The 18812-nt window shown below is 33.1% G+C and overlaps 1 protein-coding gene and 1 long non-coding RNA gene across 2 annotated transcripts in view; one reads left to right on the top strand and one right to left on the bottom strand.

Annotated features, from left to right (window-relative positions):
* The window catches only part of LOC111369575, a 7877-nt gene extending 7236 nt beyond the window's left edge, over positions 1–641 (top strand). Inside the window, exon 2 of the long non-coding RNA XR_002698197.1 lies at positions 414–641. This is a non-coding gene — a long non-coding RNA (uncharacterized LOC111369575). The remainder of the gene's footprint in view (positions 1–413) is intronic.
* Positions 642–6945: 6304 nt separating this feature from the next.
* Positions 6946–17640, bottom strand: LOC111369574 (ubiquitin carboxyl-terminal hydrolase 3-like). The gene is made up of 6 exons (XM_022991145.1): positions 17279–17640; positions 16115–16231; positions 12580–12678; positions 8756–8935; positions 8143–8324; positions 6946–7511 (listed from the first exon to the last, which is right to left on the bottom strand). The coding sequence occupies exons 1-6, from the start codon at positions 17393–17395 to the stop codon at positions 7106–7108; spliced, it is 1101 nt and encodes a 366-aa protein (XP_022846913.1). The 5' UTR covers positions 17396–17640; the 3' UTR covers positions 6946–7105.
* Positions 17641–18812: the final 1172 nt, after the last annotated feature.

The raw sequence follows: 18812 nt of genomic DNA, 5'->3' as shown, positions 1-18812 counted from the left end.
TAGTGATTTTACCCGCTCTGCACTATTGTGAATGTGTTTCCATAGTGTATGACCATTTTATAGCTCTGCGCGCGTATGACCAGAATTTCAGAATTTCAGAATTACAGAATTTCAGAATTTAATGACCTTGCTATGTATATCGAGATTAATCGATACACGAGTATGGTTATTCAGGGTACATTTTTGGTGTGATGTTTCAGTATTACATAGCTTATCAGATTTTAGAAATAGATTTTTCAGTATTTAGTTGATTCAGTTGAAAGAATGAAGATTTAATTTTAACGTATTGTGAAAGGAAATTTTTATTATATACTAGTATTTAGAAAGGTGTTATAAATGTTAAAGTATGACTTTTACAAATATCCACTCACTGAGTCGCTAGCTCATATTTTTGTCACCTCATTTCTTATCAGATAGAAGCTGCGTTGAGCCATATCAGAGCCTGTCGTTCGACGAGTTGAGCTTCATCGTGTCCTTGTTTGTATGTCTCATTTTGTTAATTCATACAACATATATTTTGGGGGTTAATGTATTTTGTATCAAAAATGTATTAAGTCTCATACCCATTGCATATTTTGTGTATGTTTTGAAATGGTAAATTTCTTTTTCAGTACAACTCCTTGAAGAATTAGTATTTTGAAGGGCTAGTGTACCCTATTTTAAAGTATGTGTATATGTTTGGGATTTTTGGTTTTATTCTCAGGTGGTTTTAGTCCATTTTTCAGAGGAAACTTTGCCGAAATTTTTATAAAATTATTACAGTCAAAGCATGTCAAGTTTGCCTTGGTGGTGGGTCCGGCATTTAGCTGGTATCTACCATCGGCGCACGACACGTGTCGGATCCATTAGGGTGATCGGGACGGGTCGTGTCATACCAGACTTCTTCAATGGCATAACACAATGTACCTTGACACTAACTCCTCTAATTCACTGTGTATTTTCTTTCCAGAAGTTTAAAAATTCATATTTAGCAAAGTTTGAGATATTTAGCCAAGATGAAAAAAAGATGAAAATTTACTAAATATTTAGTGGAAATAGTTTGAAATTCATAGTTTAAAATATTTCAAATGGAAACTTTGCTAAAATATAAATATAGCAAGGTTTGAAATATTTATCCAGGAAAGATTGGTAAATATTTAGTGGAAATAGGTTGAAATTCGTATTTTGAAGTATCTCAAATGGAAACTTTACTGCAATATAAATTTAGCTAAGTTTGAAATATTTATCCACGAAATATTTCAAACTGTTCTAAATATTTAGTGTAAATAGTTTGAAATATCATATATGAAACCTTTGCTATGCTAAATATAGTTCTACAAACCGTAGGTTTTATTGTTTTAGAATTTGAAACACGGAGTAGTTATCAATACTCAAAGACATACAACTTGACTTTCGCCCAATTGAAAAATCAAAAAATAAAAATAAGAACTAACCAAAGAGTAGTAAAATTTAGCCAGTAATCAAGATTGATACAAGGCTCTTATTCCTGCAAGATCATATGCATGTGAAGTTCTTTTATCGTGAACATAATTGATAATAGGGCACAATATTTCTTCTTAAACACCTGAAAAGAGTCCTTAGATCATATGCATGTGAAGTTCTTTTATCGTGAACATAATTGATAATAGGGCACAATATTTCTTCTTAAACACCTGAAAAGAGTCCTTTCTCCTTCAGTTAGTGATAGTAATTCTTATTCAAACAACTTAGTGGTCTTCTGCGAGTGATACTTTCTCACCTTAGCAGATGCTTGTCACTTCTTGGTAACTCTTCATGTCGTAGGAATAGGACTTTTCCTAATCAATGAGCATTTATATATTTTTTTTTTTTTCTACGTAGAGGCAATTATACCTTAGCGATTGCTTTAAAGGGCATGTAATGTGCATAGCTTGTTCCATAAATACATGGTTCTACAAATATCATCTAACCTAATACCCACAACTTGAGGTTGAAAGTAACTAATTTGCCTATCCAACAGATCTAATAGCCAACACCTCTAACAACATATTTCAGGACAAAGTTAGGCATACATTTAAGAAGCACGTACACTTTTCAAACTTGACTTGTTATCGAACTTTATATGTTTGTTTAAATGGAATTTATTTTCAAGTAAATATATGTAGGTACATTGAATTTAAATTTGTAGCTATTTTTAATGTAACTGCAGATATGTTACTATAATGTTTAGATGGTTAAATGTGCATTTATCGAATCATAAATGCATTCTATAAATTTACGATTATTCTACTTTTCAAGATGGGTTATTGGCATTTGGCAGCAGTTGGACAAATTTGATCACAACCATCCTAAAGGTATTAGAATGAAACGAGTGCAAACATGGGCGTTGCCAATGGTTTATTATAATGATAGCAAGCATAACATGGTTCCGGGCTCAATGTCTTGGTCGAACTTGATGAGAAAAATTGTCCCAAGACTCACTACATCAAATGCCTTTTGCGGCATTGATTTACTGCATTCATGTACAGCATGTCGTTAAAATAGACATTTACGACATTCTTTAAATATATGCCATAAATGTTTAATTAATTAAAGTATTTACGACATATATTTTGACAAGTCGTAAAAAGTAAACTTTGTTGTAGTGTACAAAGTCTAGGATGGCTCGAGTATTATGACAGACCTGGCCAATTAGCCTGGCTGATCGCCCCATTTTCATGGAACCATCAATCAGATCGTGGCTATAGAGAATTATTGATTTATCAGAAAAGCATGACGAAAAAATATACACGCTATTCCGATTGTGACCTGATCATTCATTGCAACATTAATCATATCAACCATATTATGACTAGCACTTGCTGTACATTCCGCCGTCGTCCGGCTGAAAAGTACTGGGAAGAGCCCCATTATGACCGTCGAATGGATATCGATCCCGACGATTACTCAAAACGAAGAAATATTTATTTCTTGCAGCTTCCGTTACAATATCGTCTATAATAGTTTACGGGTTCAATACCATTCGAGGTAAATCCTTTCGAAATTTTACAGACAAGTAAGATGTGATCCCAATTGGTGTTCGTTAAAAAGAAAGTGTACAGTGAAGTGATTAGTGAAGGGGCTGTTGCAGGGTACATTTTGTTAATGCCATTCTTTTCAATAATATAACACTTGAAGACACGATTTCTAAAAATTATAATTAATATTTATAAAAAAGATATTTAATTTTAGTTGAAACCCTGATGGATCAAATCAAAACAATTTTGACCAGGATTCATAATCGCAATCCTTAGGTTAATTATGTGCTAATCAAGTTTTACGTGGCCCAAGTAACATAAAAATTAAAATAATGAGAGAAATAAGAAGAAAATTGAGTATAACCTCCAAGAAGGAAACTCCCTCTAGTGTTATAGTTGGGGGTGCGTGGGGGGTTGAGTTTTTGTTCTTTTTCTATTCTTTTTTTTTTTCATTTTAATTTCTTTTCCCATAAAAAAACTATTATAAGGCAGTTGACATTGATAAAATTGGAAAAAGAGTTCCAAGGAAAGGTATAATCATTAAAAAATAACAAATTCCATTAAGCTGTATCAAACTCACAGTTTATAGATTCTTCCATTTTTTCTTATGCTTCTTCCTTCTTTTCTTAGCCATACACTCTATAAGTCGCAATATCACACAAAACGACCAAATAAGCAGCTTAAGGACATCAAAATTTGAGTTTCTCCAAAACTCATGAGGTTCTCTAAAGGGTGACGACTTTAAGGACTACCTCAATCGATTCAGTTGTCTCAAGACTCTTCATCCTAACATGGACAATTTCGACAGTGAATTAAAGTTTGTGATCAAGACTTACCAACTCAATCAAGACCTTGGTGTCACTAGAATTTTAGATTTTCGTACAGTTGTCAAAAATGATGATGCCTTGATGTGGGGTACTAGACTTCCTTAATGGCATAACGCATTGTACTTGACACCAACTCCTCCAATTCACTGTGTATTTTTTTTTTTCAAAGTTTGAAATTCATGTTTAGCGAAGTTTGAGATATTTAGCCAAGATGAAATACACGTGGAAAGTTTGAGAATATCTCTAACATGTGTTGTGTAGTATATTTTTCAAGTGAAGAGGTTTATTCAACTCTGATTACAGTTAATTAAAGTCGAGATACAGATGAGAATAAATTATTGAAAGCTAGTTTCACAAACCTATGCTATTCTCTTATTGATTTGATTTGTTTCAATTAATTGTATTATTTCTTTGTGCAATAAGTTGATGAGATTGACGTATAATAGTGTTCATTTAAGATTTGGTCTTCTTGTCCTAGGAATAGAACTTTCTCCTCATCAATGAGCATTTATATTTTTCTACGTAGAGGCAATTATATCTTAACGATAGCTTTAAAGGACATGTAATGCGTGCATAGGTTGTTCCTCAAATACACGGTTCTACAAATATTTCCTAACATAATACTCACAATTAAAGGTTGAAAGTAACTAAGTCGCCTATCTAACAAATCTACGAATAGCCAACGCTTTCACATTGAAGTTAGGCATACCTATAAGAAGCATGTACGCTTTTTAAACTATGATGTTTTGTTGGTTGAATGTATGTGCATCGAATCATAAAAGCGTTCTATAAATTTACAATTCTTTTGACTTTTCAAGATGGGTTATTGGCATTTGGCAGCAGTTCGACAAATTGGATCACAACCATCCCAAAGTTATTAGAATGAAACATAAGCTTTGCCAATGGTTTATTATAATGACAGCAAGCATAACATGGTTTCGGGCTCAATTTCTTGGTTGACCTTGATGAGAAAAATTGTCCCGAGACATGCACACAGCCTAGGATGGCTCGAGTATTGTGACAGACAGACCTGGCTAATTAGCCTGGCCGATCGCCCCAATTTCATGAAACCATCAGCCATGCATGACTGTAGGTAAGTATTGATTTATCAGATAAGAATGACAAAAAATATAAATGTTATTCTAATTGTGACTTGATCATTCACTGCAATATCAATCATATTATGACAAGCACCCATTGTAGATTCGACCGTCGTCTGGCTGAAAAGAACAGGAAAGAGCTCCATTACGATCGTTGAAATGATATTGACCCCAATAATCACCCAAGAAAAATAATTTTTTATTTTTCCCAGCTTCCGTTAAAATATCGTCTACAATTTTACAGGTTCAATACCACTTCGACATAAATCCTTTAGGAATTATATAGACAAATAAGTTGTGATTCTAATGAATAACGTTATCTAATATTAGTGGCGTTAAAACATCAGTTTAGGTTAAGGCGGATTTAGAGGTGGGTTGAACTTGACTACAGCCCACTGTTGACCAGGCCCAACGCTTTAAAAAAAAATAAAATATATATATATATATATATATATATATATATATATATATATTGTGTGAATTGTAGTCTATTAGCCTACCAACAATAAAATTCAATGGGCTAGTCCACCTCAAATATTTATTTTATTTTATTTTTAGCCCACTAATTTATATAATTTTAGCCCGCTAATTTAACCCACTTATATGTATCAATTGATAATACCCATTTATCCCATTTCTTCCTATTTATTTATTAACATATAATCCCCTATTTTGCAAAACCAATTGAAATAATTCCCAATCAAATATGATTTTCTTGGTGATTGTTTAACACTAAACATTTAACGGGAATTTAGTATGAAAATCTAGATTCTATTATAAATGAATTTTATGTTGTAAAACATCGTCGAGTAAAACTACAATAGGTAATTTATATTATGAATTTTTCTAATTATATATAAATTTATTCGTACGTTAAATTATTAAAAAAAAAATTCCCAGTAACATTAATTACTGGCTCCGCCCCTGAGTTTAGGTGATTGCACTTATAAGTTCGATTAAACGAGTCATTTAACTTTGCATTTAAATAAATCTATCATTCATGTACACAATCCCAATCGGTGTTCGTTGGAAAGAAAGTGCACAACGAAGTAAGGGAGGAGTTGCACGCTACATTGTATTAATGCCCTCATTTTCAATAATGTAAAACTTGAAGACAGTATTTCTAAAAATTATAATTCATTTTTATAATATTGATATTCAACTTCAAGAAAGGATATTTAATTATAATCCAAACCCTAATGAACCAAATCAAAACAATTTTTTGACTGGGATTCATAATCGTAATCCTTAGACTAATGATGTGCTCATCAAGTTTTACAGGTCCTAGGTAACAAAAAATTTAAAAATAAAGAGAGAAACATTAAGAAATTTAGTATAATCTCCAACAAGGGAACTCCCTTCTAGCTCCTGGATATTATAGTTTTGAGGGGAAATTGACCCAATATACTACACATTCAGGCTCAAATTCAGATGGAACACGTGTCGACGCATGTTTAGACAGTTTAAACAATTAAATCAAAAACACCTAATCATTTTCTGACACATCAGTCCATCTCTTCCTTTCCTGTTTTTAAATCCGGACAAGTGGTTTTATTCAAAGGATAATTAGCACAAAACGTCCCTACCTTTCGATGTTTTTGTGGAAAACATCCCTACCTCTCATTTTTTTACGGATTACACCCTCACCTTTACTTTTTTTTTTCGCAAAATGCCCTTCTATTAACTCCCCGTTAAAATGTTCCATTAAATCAAAAGGTAATTATCACAAAAGGTCCCCTACCTTTCAATATTATTGTGCAAAACATCCCTACCTTTCATTTTTTGGCATATTTAGCACAAAAGATCCCTACCTTTCAATGTTATTGTGCAAACATCCCTACCTTTCATTTTTAGCATTTTCACCCCGACCTTTCACCTCTTATTGCAAAAAAGATCCTTCTCATCCATTTTTTCAATAAAATAACGATTTTACCCTCTTATTCAAATAAAACAAAAAGTAAAGATGCTGGGTTAGACTTCATAAATAAATACATCTTTTTCTCCTTCTTGCTGGAAGAATGGACTGTTAGCTTTCATCATCAGTATTCGTGGCAACAACGAAGTCATTTCATTTCATCCTGCTTGATATTAAAGATAAGTTTCCCATAAATTATGGGAAGGAAATGGTGAAGAACAAAGTATGTAAAAAAAAAAAAGACCAAAATTGGAGTAGTGCTGGTCTAGGCTAAACTTCTATCTTCTCTCAGCTAGTGCTAGAAGCAACTAATCTTTCGTAAAATAAGATGTAGCCATGATCTGTGTTACTAGAATACTCTTGTGTTGATCCAAAGAAAGTCTGAATCATGGATTCATCAATCATCTCCACATTTTCGTCATCAAAAAATAACCAGTGGTTGTGACTTTTCACGAGGCTGACATAGTGTCCGTGGTTGGGCCCACTCCCTACGTGGACTACTACGGCAAATAGGGAATACTCAGCATCTGCATCCTCGACCGTATTGCTCAGTTTCAACTCAAGGGGGAAGACAACACGATAAGATAGCTTCTTATGCCTGTTAAGCTGTTCAATGTACTTGAATCTCTTCAAATGGATAACCAGGACGTGAGGGGGTCTTTTTATCTTCATTCTCTTTTGGGCCTCTTGCAAACTGAATATTGAAACAATTTTAATGCGTAGTTATAGAGACAGTTGAAAAAGATTCAACACCATCTTCATTCCTTCTCTCTATAGACGAATACTAGGCATGTCTGTATTAAACCACTAGGCCAAATGGTTCTATCAATTTAGCTTTCAACAGTAAAACAGCACAGTAACGACAGGTCTACATTCCTATAATCCATCAAAATAATAACATGCTATAGGAGCCTTGGAAGGAATTCACAAGTATACTCAATAATACATCCTTGGATAACAATTCAATCCATTCATAATCTAAAATTATAAAAAAGTGAATTTGAATAAGAATGAAATGTGCCGTTATCCTCGGATATATTTTATGTTTTTCTTTTCTAATTTCAAGATAGGTTAAGTTTTGTGAACTTCAGGAGGTAACAAAAGAATTAGAGATAAATCAATCATATTACCCTCTCTTCTAACCAGAAAAATTAATTTATGATGAATTAAATCCTATCAACCACATAGCTTGACTCTGAACAGAAGCAATTGTCAGTATCGTGCCTCTTCCAAATGTGTGATACTAGTCCATCCAATAACAAGAAAATACAGGCAGTCTAAAAACGTAAACCATGCCATCCAAGTATAATGAAAATGCAACCTACCTGCAGCATTTATCACAAAAGAATTTGTCCTCCGCATTTAAAGTCTCAGTTGAGCTAAAATTTTTCAGACAGCTTGTAATTGAACTGTTCTGTTCAATATCAAGGCTCAAGTCAAGAAACGTTTCATCCCTTGCTGTCACTGTCTCACAACACAAGCACCTTGTTTCATTTGTCAATATACCCTGAAAATCACCCATAAACAATAATGAGACACCTGAAAAGTAGTGAACTAATGCCATTTAAAAATTCAATGCATTCCAAGAAGGTCCCAACTATTTGCTTGTTGCACACAAAAGCAGAACCAGTCAGAACTAATCATTGTCAGCCACCACTTTTAGCAACTGAGGCTAAAAGTAGTACTAGGAGTAAGAAAAAGAAGATAAAGGCCAGTAATTTGAACAAGCTCCATGCTTATCATCAGAATCATGCAGTCACACTTCTCATAGAAGTGTTTCCAACAACTCAACATAAAATGATTCTTGCATCAATAGGACCCCAAAAAAGAGGAGAAAAAATTGCAGTATCTCGCCCTTTCTTATGATAAACAGTGCCCAAAGAAAAAGAAGAGGAGTGGGAGAGAGGAGGAAGAAGATAAATAGGAAAACAAGGTCACCTGAAAATTTTTGTGCACCAAGGTGACCAGAGGCTCCTTTTGAGGACCTTTAGAAATACACCCATTAATAACCATTTCAGATGGAGATGAAGTTTGTTGATCGCTCTTAGCGACGCACACCTCCTTTTCTAGTATGTCAGCCAGTTCATTTAGCAAATAGTTCAGGAATTCATGGGCATCCTAGATAAGAAAGATACTAACAGCATTAGCAGATGTAAACAGTAAACATAGTTTTCAAAATACATGGAAAATGCAAAAAAGCATTAATAACTTTAAAAGCAGAAAACAGAGATGAAATGCATAAAAAATACATGGTATATACACATTCCAACTGTAACATTACTACATCCAACTGTTTCATAAGATTAAAGCAAAGGCTCACAAGGACAGACTTGATAGTGTACAATCATTAAGCATCATTGAACATATCAAGGATTCATGAGAATAAAGCATTGGTAAAAAATATGCAAGAACAGACATGACAGTGTATGAAAGTTAGGCATCTTATAACCAATTAAGGAACTTTGAAAGTGAACATTTTCAATTATTGAACATGCATTTACCTAATGCAACATCTGGCAACTACACCAACACACCCAATGAATTATGCCAAATGGACGATGCAATTAACAAAGAAATAGTGATTCTCATTCTAATTATATTCTTCAGATCCTGTCAATCTCTTCAAAGAATTATCACTCTCCCTCTAAATACTAAACACAAAGATACTCAAATTGCAAATATTGGAATTTATAGATGATAACTATGGAATGTGTTTGAATCCAAGTCAAAGTTTGTCCACCAGCGGCTCAATAGACCAGTTAGGCTTAAAGCTGCATGTAACTGAGCCATTTTCAACCTGTATGAAACCGCCACATGAGCCCATTTTCAACCCCTACAATTAACTATAACTCCCCTGAGAAGTAGGTTCAGGATTAGTTTGACAATTTAGGAATGAAACCAGTGTTGTTACCATCATTAATTCATGGTTATCCCCTTTTGGATAAGTTCATGAAATAATCAATGCTGGAAGGGTGGAGTTGAGAGGGGAAGGGAGCAAGAGCAAATGGCACACACAGAAAGAGCCAATGTAGAATGATACATCAAAAGCAGTAGTCAACACATAAATCAATCACCCCAAGGGGATAATTGTCCAGAAATGACAAAATAAAATTAATTGGCCACATACTCATGGTTCTAAATTAATTCATGATAATGATAGGAGTCTTAAAAAAAATAACGTGCCAAATCCAACAACTATTAGTGAAACAAAAATAAAGTGTATGAACAATGAGTTCAAAACATGCAAGTCATATTAAGCATTAGGTTAACCAAAACACGAACTTGACTGAGAGCTTGTATGGCTATGTATAGAAGTCACTTTTTCCAAAAAATAAGTTAAAACTTACTTTCTAGAAAAGCAAGTATTGTTCATGCAGAAAGTAATTTAAAATCATAATTGACAAAATGAGTAAGGCCACGTTTGATTGGCACAATTTCCATGAAATTTTCCACCAATTTTGTGTATTTGATAGCAAAAGTTTCCATGAAATTGGCTTTCCATCTTTCCCCCACACACTTGCATTTTCCATGATTTGGTGGAAAATCTATGATGCTCGGACTCGGATACGGGTATCGGGTACGGGTACGTATCTAAGTGTCGGATCTTTTATTTTTTTAAATACAGGATACGAGGACATGACTAAAAAAAGTCTAAATTTTGGACACGGGTACGTGTGTACGTCTTTGAAACTTCAATTTTTTTACTAACTCAAGATGTTATTTTGAATAAACTAGAATCAATTGTTCACAAAGAATGAAATAGTATTAAATAAGGGATTAAAACAAATAAAATTGAATTTTGGGGTTTAGTTTTCAATTATGAGAAGTTAGTTACTAAATGTTATATAAAATAGAAAATGAGAAACTTGATTGCAATTTGAATTTAGTGGAGCACTAAGTAGTATTATAAGGAACCCATTTTCATTTTATACAAACAAAACCCTAAACCACAAATACGGTGAGGGAAAAAAGAAAAAAACAGAGAAAAGAAAAGGGAAAGAAAGAAGAAGGGAAAATCTAGCGCCGTCGCCTTTCTCCCCCCTCTCGGAGGTGGCGCTAGATTTATAGAGAGTAGAAAAAAAAAAAAAGAGAGAGAGAAAGAAGCAATAAACGGCGAAGTGTCCGATTGAAATTTGGAGAATCCGACACATATCCCATACCCATATCCATGTCGTGTCGTATCCGACACGAGTACTCCAACTATTTTGAAGAATCCGAGCATCAGAGTGGAAAATCAATTCTCACCATTGGTTTTCCACCTTTATTTTTTTTAATTTTTGACAATGGGAACAAATTCTAGGAACAATTGTAAAAGATGGTATACCTTAAATTGACAATTTTCATGTAAACAAAGTCAAACGAAAACCAAAATATGGATTTTTTTGGATTTTTTTTTTTTTTTAAGCAATGGAAACAAATTCTAGAAACAATTATAGAAGTGAATATCCTTTAAATTGACAATTTTCATGAAAAATAAAGTCAAACGAACACCAAAAGACGCTTTTATTTTAACATTTTTCAGGTGAAAAATTATATCAATCAAACACTATTAATTGACAATTTTCACTAAAACAAATTCTAGACAATTCAATTCGTTTTTTTTTTTTCACAGAAATTCCATCTTTGCAATCAAGCGAACCCTAACTTAAATATGAGTTAAACTTACTTTAAGTTTACCTCGTTCCAGTAAACATAATACCCTTCAATGTGAAGGGTGGCTTCTAGCAATAAAAATGGTATAGATGATTGAATCAAAACCCACATTACTCATTAACAAAAATCCACACAATCAAGGCAGAATAATTAACAAATTTCATTTCCTCCCACAAAATTCTCTCAGAAGTCCATTTCTACAATAAGATAAATTTAGCATAAAACAAAAAATACACTTCCTTCTCTTCTTATTTATCAAACTGCCTATCAGAAGAAAAAGTTTAAGAGAGGACGCTAAATGCATTCATGGTTGATATCTTACCATCACAATTTCAAGTCTCAACTTTACCGTCCACTTCTAGGATATGTTTTCAAATGAGTTTGAATATGTGACCATTGCTTCTCCTCAATTCTATATCTATCTTTGAGTGGAAATTTTGGAATCTAAATGTGAGTCTTTTCAGTTTTGGGTGGTGACATTTTCACGAGGCATCCAGAAAAGGAAAATGTGTGAAATAATATGAGGGTAAATAGATGAAAATGCTAAGAAGATGAAAATCTACCTATGTAAGGAGTTAAATCATACCATAGACAGAAATTCTATGAAGATGAAAAATTGTATATCTAGCCACAAGCATAAGAGGTGTTTGCATGCGGAGCATGGACTCTTAACATAAAAACCATTGCAGATATCATGTCATGACATTGTCCTGTAAAAAGTGTGCATGTGTCAGATAAGAGGAAGAATGTCAGTTAATAAAGCTTTAATTGCAACTGGATGCCCATGGGGACATATCTACAGGAAGAATGAATTGGCCACAATATGATTGAGTTCCCCAAAGAAATATTTATTCTGCCAGAAATTATAATTCACAAAACTTCAACCTTTAACTGCTTTCACAGATTTCTGAATTCATCCAAGAATGGAAGCATCCACACATATCACTAGTCTACAATGTAATGTACTCGTTAACACGACTTGGTAGATGTCCACATAATTCAAATATGGCAGGCAGGGTCCATATTTTGCTTTTTATTCTTTTAAGCAAAAAGTCAAGGCCTTAGCATATTTGTACATCTCTTTTCAGATCAGAGCGACTAAAGCATACCTGATGCATAAAGCTGCGGAAAACTTCATTTTGCCTCTTCAATCTCTGGACGAAACGCTTTGGAGGAATGACACCAGTTTTTTTCTTTTGCGAGCTTATCTACATGGAAATCAAGTATAAGCCCAGGAAATACAGTAGATATTTAGAGGGGAGTTTACTGACTTAAGTTGGACCGTACACGTCTCATAAAGTAGTACTAGATTAGCATGCACACAAATACTTCATGTAAATTGCATGTGTATGTAGGCACATGCTTTAGAGGAGAGGAGAGAGGGGAGAGAGAGGGTAAGTTGTTAACATTCAGAAAAAAGTCTTTAGACTCAATTCACACACACTCATCCCAACATAGATACATCTTGAACAGCTATATTTCCACTTATTGTTTTACAAAAGAATATTCATTTTGTCGAAAACAATTATGAATCTCATGGCTGTTCCATTTCATAGGTGATATTAAAGATCAGGATGGATAATCATCCGTGATTTCATTTCACAAATTGTGTACCATTGTCCCTAAATACTAGATATTAACCACCCAAGAGAGAGACCTTTTTTGGGCTCCATTTTAATGAGGGTTTGGAAAAAAATGAATTTTGAAATAGTAATTTTTTTAAAGAATATGTGGTTAAAAAGTAAGAAATAATTTTAGGTTCAAATGTAATATTATTTTATTGAAGAATGTATGATTAAAAATGAAGAAAGAGAAAAATATATTACATTAAAATGGTGCCAAAATAGGGGCATAGTTAAAAATAATAATAATAATTTCTGCTTAAAATCTCTTTAAAATGTTCTGATACTTCTTAGTATCTTCATTTTTCTTTTTCTAAAACATAGTAGATCAATTGTAATATTCAAATGAATACTACGACAAGAAGACAGAGGCACATGAAAGCTAAGAAGCACGGGTACGGATAGGTAATTCGGATACGATACAATACAGATACGTTGATACGATTTTTTGGAAAAAACTAGGATTCACCGATACGTATTATAATATTCAACCGAATTTTATTAATATAAAAAATATTAATAATAAAGCATGATAATAAAAATAAAATAAAATACTAAGGCACTTTATCTTAATCATAAATTGTTGAAACTTCATTTTCTTCAACATCATCAATGTCAATTTCTTCATTATCATTAAAGATAATACTCTCCAACTCTGACTCATCTAATGATAGATTAGCAATTTCAAGCAGTTTCCAACAATGTCCCACATTTTGGATTCTTCTTTTGAATAGAGATATAATTTTCTTGATAAAAGATGTAAATTGCTATTAATGAAAAGTAATTCTTCAGCTCGTTGTAGAGTTATTTTATTCCTTCTCGTAGAGTGCACAAAATAGTATGAACTCCAATTTCATTAAACACAAGAAGTTTCTAAACAATATTTCATAGTAAAGGTGCACGTGAACTATGAAGTATCAGATACATATCAAAAATCATATAAAAATATCAAATAAAAAAATAAGTATCGGATACGTATCGAAAATTTTAAAAAATATATAAAAATATAGAAAATAATTAAAAAACAAGTACCGGAGGGTATCGAAGAGTATTGGAGCTTGGATACGGGTATTTAATAAGTTCACAAGTATCGGTACTTCTAAGCATGCACACATCAAGCATAAAGAGCGGAAAAATTGGTTATAGTGGAGAAGTCGTAATGATTCAAAGTCTGACCAAGAAAATTCTCAATACAAATGGTCAAATAAAAGCTGCCTCAAGTATCTGTAGATTAGGACTATACTATCCAAAAAAAATTAGATACATTTCTCCCATGGGCATTGAGTTCCACTCATTGCCTGTTTACCAAAACAAACAATGTTACCAAACACATCAGCAAGCAATTAGACATTAATTTCATAAAGATGTACAATGCATATAGATGAAATTTTATTTCCATCTAAAAGAAAATAACTCAGCAACTACGGAAAACAAGACCCTGTAATCCTCAGTCAATACTACGAACTCACAAATCCTCTATATCAGACCAGTAAATCACTTTCCAAAATAATTTACAATATATAAGCCAAGGGGAAAAGGAAGAGATCATCATGTAAGCAGAGTAGAAGTTAGAACCACCTCTAGAAAAATCACCAATAATCTTGTTTTCACAGGATCATGCAACAGGATCTTCGTATCTTTCAGTTTCCAAATGGCAACAGTCACCAATGATATTGTTTTCACATTTGTCATGCAAACCTCACCTAATGAGTCTTTAAAAAAACCTGGCACTATTTAAACGCAGCCGGTTCCCTTGAGCCAGATTTCCGCATAACCTATCTCAATTTATACTGTGGAGAGAAGATTAAATAGACAATTCCTTTGCGTCCACACAGTAGGTCCAATGAATAACAACTTTTCGTTCTAGTACACACTTCCTAGTTCGTCTTTCATAAGGCTATTAACTCTGTATATTCTTCAACAAGACGAGATTATACGAGGGGAATAAGGACTACTCCGTCCTAAAATGAATGTCCACATTTCCTTTTGGATTTAGCAATCTGAGCTCCCAAATTGCCCAAGCCTTTGTGATGCGGTAATTTTGTGCCAATATTTGGAAATGCTAGTGACTTAGAAAGATAAACAGTATCAAACCAAATCATTATTTTCTTTACATTCTATCCTTTTGAATTTTACAAGGCCAAGATGTTTAGATGAAAATTAATCATAAAAATTAATAAATAATAATAATACTAGAGAAAAAATAAATAAATAAATAGCTTCAGCAAGACGAATGGTAGATTAGCCCCTTTTCTGCTGGGCGACGAATTGCTCCTGATTCCATTTAGCAAATCAGCGCCATGTACATACTAAGTGACATACCCAATTTAATATTCAATTCTAGAATAAACACTTCCTTATACTATCTTAAATTCGCACTAATCATATGTCAGAATCAAACAAAACAAGGACCCACATATCATCTTGCTTCATGCATCTAAGGGTATAATGGATGAACATCAAAAGGACAAAAAAATTTAACTAGGTCTAAACAATCATTTCAAGTCAAACCAAGATATCCAAATCGGTGGAGAATAAGCCAACACATCTACAATAGCAATTTCAAGACTAGTACATTATTATTTCCCAACTGGCATTACACACAGTAATTTATTTTAATTGTAAATTTATTTCATTAATACTGGATAAAATAGGTCAAGAATGGGAATATAAGATTGCAACTTAAGTATAGTTATTTTTTATTATGGCAATTTTAAACAAGTTTATAATTGACCCCGTTGTAAGTTTGCAGTAAAATAATTACAGGCACACGACATCAAGAAATATGAAACAAATTGTTATAGCTAAACCATTTGGTAAAAAACGTATTTAACAACCATCATTCCCTTAATTTTTTTTTATCCTCTAGCTTATTAAATACAGAAACTATACATCAATTGTAAAACAATCAACTATATGCCAAAAATATAAATGAAACACGACCATAAAGTACGTGTGTGAAAACATGTCTATCCAAAACTTTATCTGATTTCATTGTCTGCCAATTCAAAAGATAACTCACCAGTAAAAATAAATCTGCTAAGCATGTCAAGAGATTTTCTTCTGCATCAGAAGGAGTTTTGTTGTTGGCATAATATTCTAGCAACTGCTCACGAAATGGAACACAGAAATAAAGAGACTGCACAAAAAGGAGAAAAAGTTTGAATAAATTCTCAGAAGCATTGCATTTATCTTCAGCAGAAACGCTGTCCCACAGTGAAGGAAACACACCATGAAGGGTAGCAGTAATAAGATTAAGACACCCGAGATTAGTGTAGTTAAATTTACTGATGCATGAACCAGTATCTTAACTAAGGGAAGACTCAGTAGGTCAGGAATCATCATTTACATTACTCAAAACCAATGTTGCCAGTTTCAAGGACAAGAAGACTGGACAAATCCTTTCTTTCTGAGACAAATGGACCTGAAATTTTGTCCAGCCTAGTTCAGAACATGAGCTACACTATGCAGCTCATAGTAAACTTTATGTTATATAATATTTTCTGTATAACAGTCCGTTAGTGGAAGAATGAAAAGCAATCAGAGGATGTTTATGGTGCAGTCAAGGAAATCAATTCATCAGACAGTGTTGTTACTCACTACAAAAGTAAAACTCGATTATGGTAAAACTCGATTTCGAATCTATTGACCATTATAGGTCAAAGTTGTGGAGTAAAATTGGTAAATTGTATGCCTTTTCTAAAGGTTGTCTCTTGCTTACCCTATTTTCATTCTCCCTAAATTTAAAAGAAATTATTTTCTAATTTTAATGCTTGTCCATTTTTCTGTTCCCCAAGTTCCGATGATAACTCGTCTACACAAAGACAAATTAAAGGCTTCAAATTTTGATCCATTTACTAGGAAAACTATTCATTCAAATTCAATTCAACCCCACTAGAACCAGCCAAAGTGGCAAATGGACGCCATAATATGTTCATTTAAATGCGAAGTCAAATGATCAATTTAATTGGACATATCAAGTTTGGTCACCTGGACTAGTGTGCTAGGTCACCTAGACCAGTGCTCTGGCATATAAATAGCAAATATTGATTATAAACCAAAGTGAGAAACCACAATTCACAAAACATTAAATTCACATACAACCATTTATGAAAACATACACACATATTAAACCAAATAAAACTTCAAAAGAATCAACATTCAGAGTAAATCGGTGTCATGGAACCTGGAGGACGCTGTTACAATAGCAAGTGTTGCCGAAATTCTCAAGACCGAAATACCGTTCACCTTCGGGGAATTGGTCTCCCAATGCCTTCTCCAGTTTCGAGCCCGCTGCTCCCATCCCTCCCTCACTTCATCCGAACCTCGTTCCCCTTGTCTCTATATATGTATGTATCTATGTTTGAATTTTGCTGGAAAAACTAGGGTTTGTCCCGGAGAAAGAAGAGATAATGACGATGAATTTGCAGAGGAAACTTGAATTGAAATTGGAATGTTGATAGAAATAGAAAAAACAACAAAGGCTTTCAAGATGGAGAAGGAGACCAAAGATAGAAAGAGGAATTTCTCAAAAATGCTTTGGTAAGAAATAGTTTATTGCTTGGTACGGATTTCAAGACAATTAAAATTAATTTTTAATGGTTATTTAACTGTTTCGGTCGTTATTTTTGAATTCTTATTTGATAGGTAAAATCCACTTCGTTGAATTCTTCTTTAACGATTAAAAAATTAATTATCAAAATCTCGACTAAGCAAGCACTTAGATTTTTAACTTTTTATTTCTCAAATTATTCTTTTTCTAATATAATGGTCATCCTCTCTTTTAACTGGTTTAACATTAATAATTATTTTCTGACTCATTAAAATGGAGCTCAATCCTATCAAAATTGATTGCAACTGGTCAAATAAAGAAGGCAAATTTGATGACAGTTGACGAGGAGTGACGCAATTTGAAAAGAAATTCGGTATACACAGTCGAGGGTGGATTGGACTCGTTGTGCATGTTGAGGTTTGGCAAGATTGAGAGGTTGTGCACCTTAGGAGTTTGGGGTTGGGTCATGCGTTGAAGGAGACCGTGCAAGGTTTGGGTGAGAGATTTTTTTTTTTTTTTTTTTATATCAAGTTAAAACAATACAAACACGATGCAAAAAAAGGAGTGGTGTTTGCAAAGGACGGATATGCCGTGCACTAGCTGATTTGGAAGATTACGCACGAGTGAAGCTAGAGCAACTAGAGCTGGACAAAAATCTCAAATCGAACTCGACGGTTCTTCTCAAGTTAAATATTCGAACGAGTATTTGAATCAAGAACCGACGGGTGTGGTTCGGTTCTCGATTCTAGGCCAAGACCCGAAGAACCGAATTTTCGTAATTTTTTTAATTAATTTATTTTAAATAAGTAAAATTATTTTATTTTTTCTAAATAAATTTGTTAACTAGTTAATTTAGTTCAAACCACAAAATATGATTTTCCTATTTCTAATTTTCAGTTCAAATCGATTTAATCAAATTGACTTCAATTTTATTCAAATCTGTTATTCTACTGTAGTATCGTTTCTAACGGAGAAAATCGAATTAAAACTCTACAACATCTCTTATAATTATTTTGAACTCACTATCTTTCTCTTTCCGTGATTTTAATAATCAAATTTATGAAGAATTCAACAAAGAGAGACGTGAAACACATAAGATTGAACCACGTTATTTTATAAGAGCTAATATTGAATATATCATTAATTAAATTAACGTAACTTTGTATAT

Source organism: Olea europaea, chromosome 20, assembly GCF_002742605.1.
Source record: "Olea europaea var. sylvestris chromosome 20, O_europaea_v1, whole genome shotgun sequence".
NCBI lineage: Eukaryota > Viridiplantae > Streptophyta > Magnoliopsida > Lamiales > Oleaceae > Olea > Olea europaea.
The sequence above is the reverse complement of the archived record's forward strand: the minus strand, read 5'-3'. Positions and strand labels throughout refer to the sequence as shown.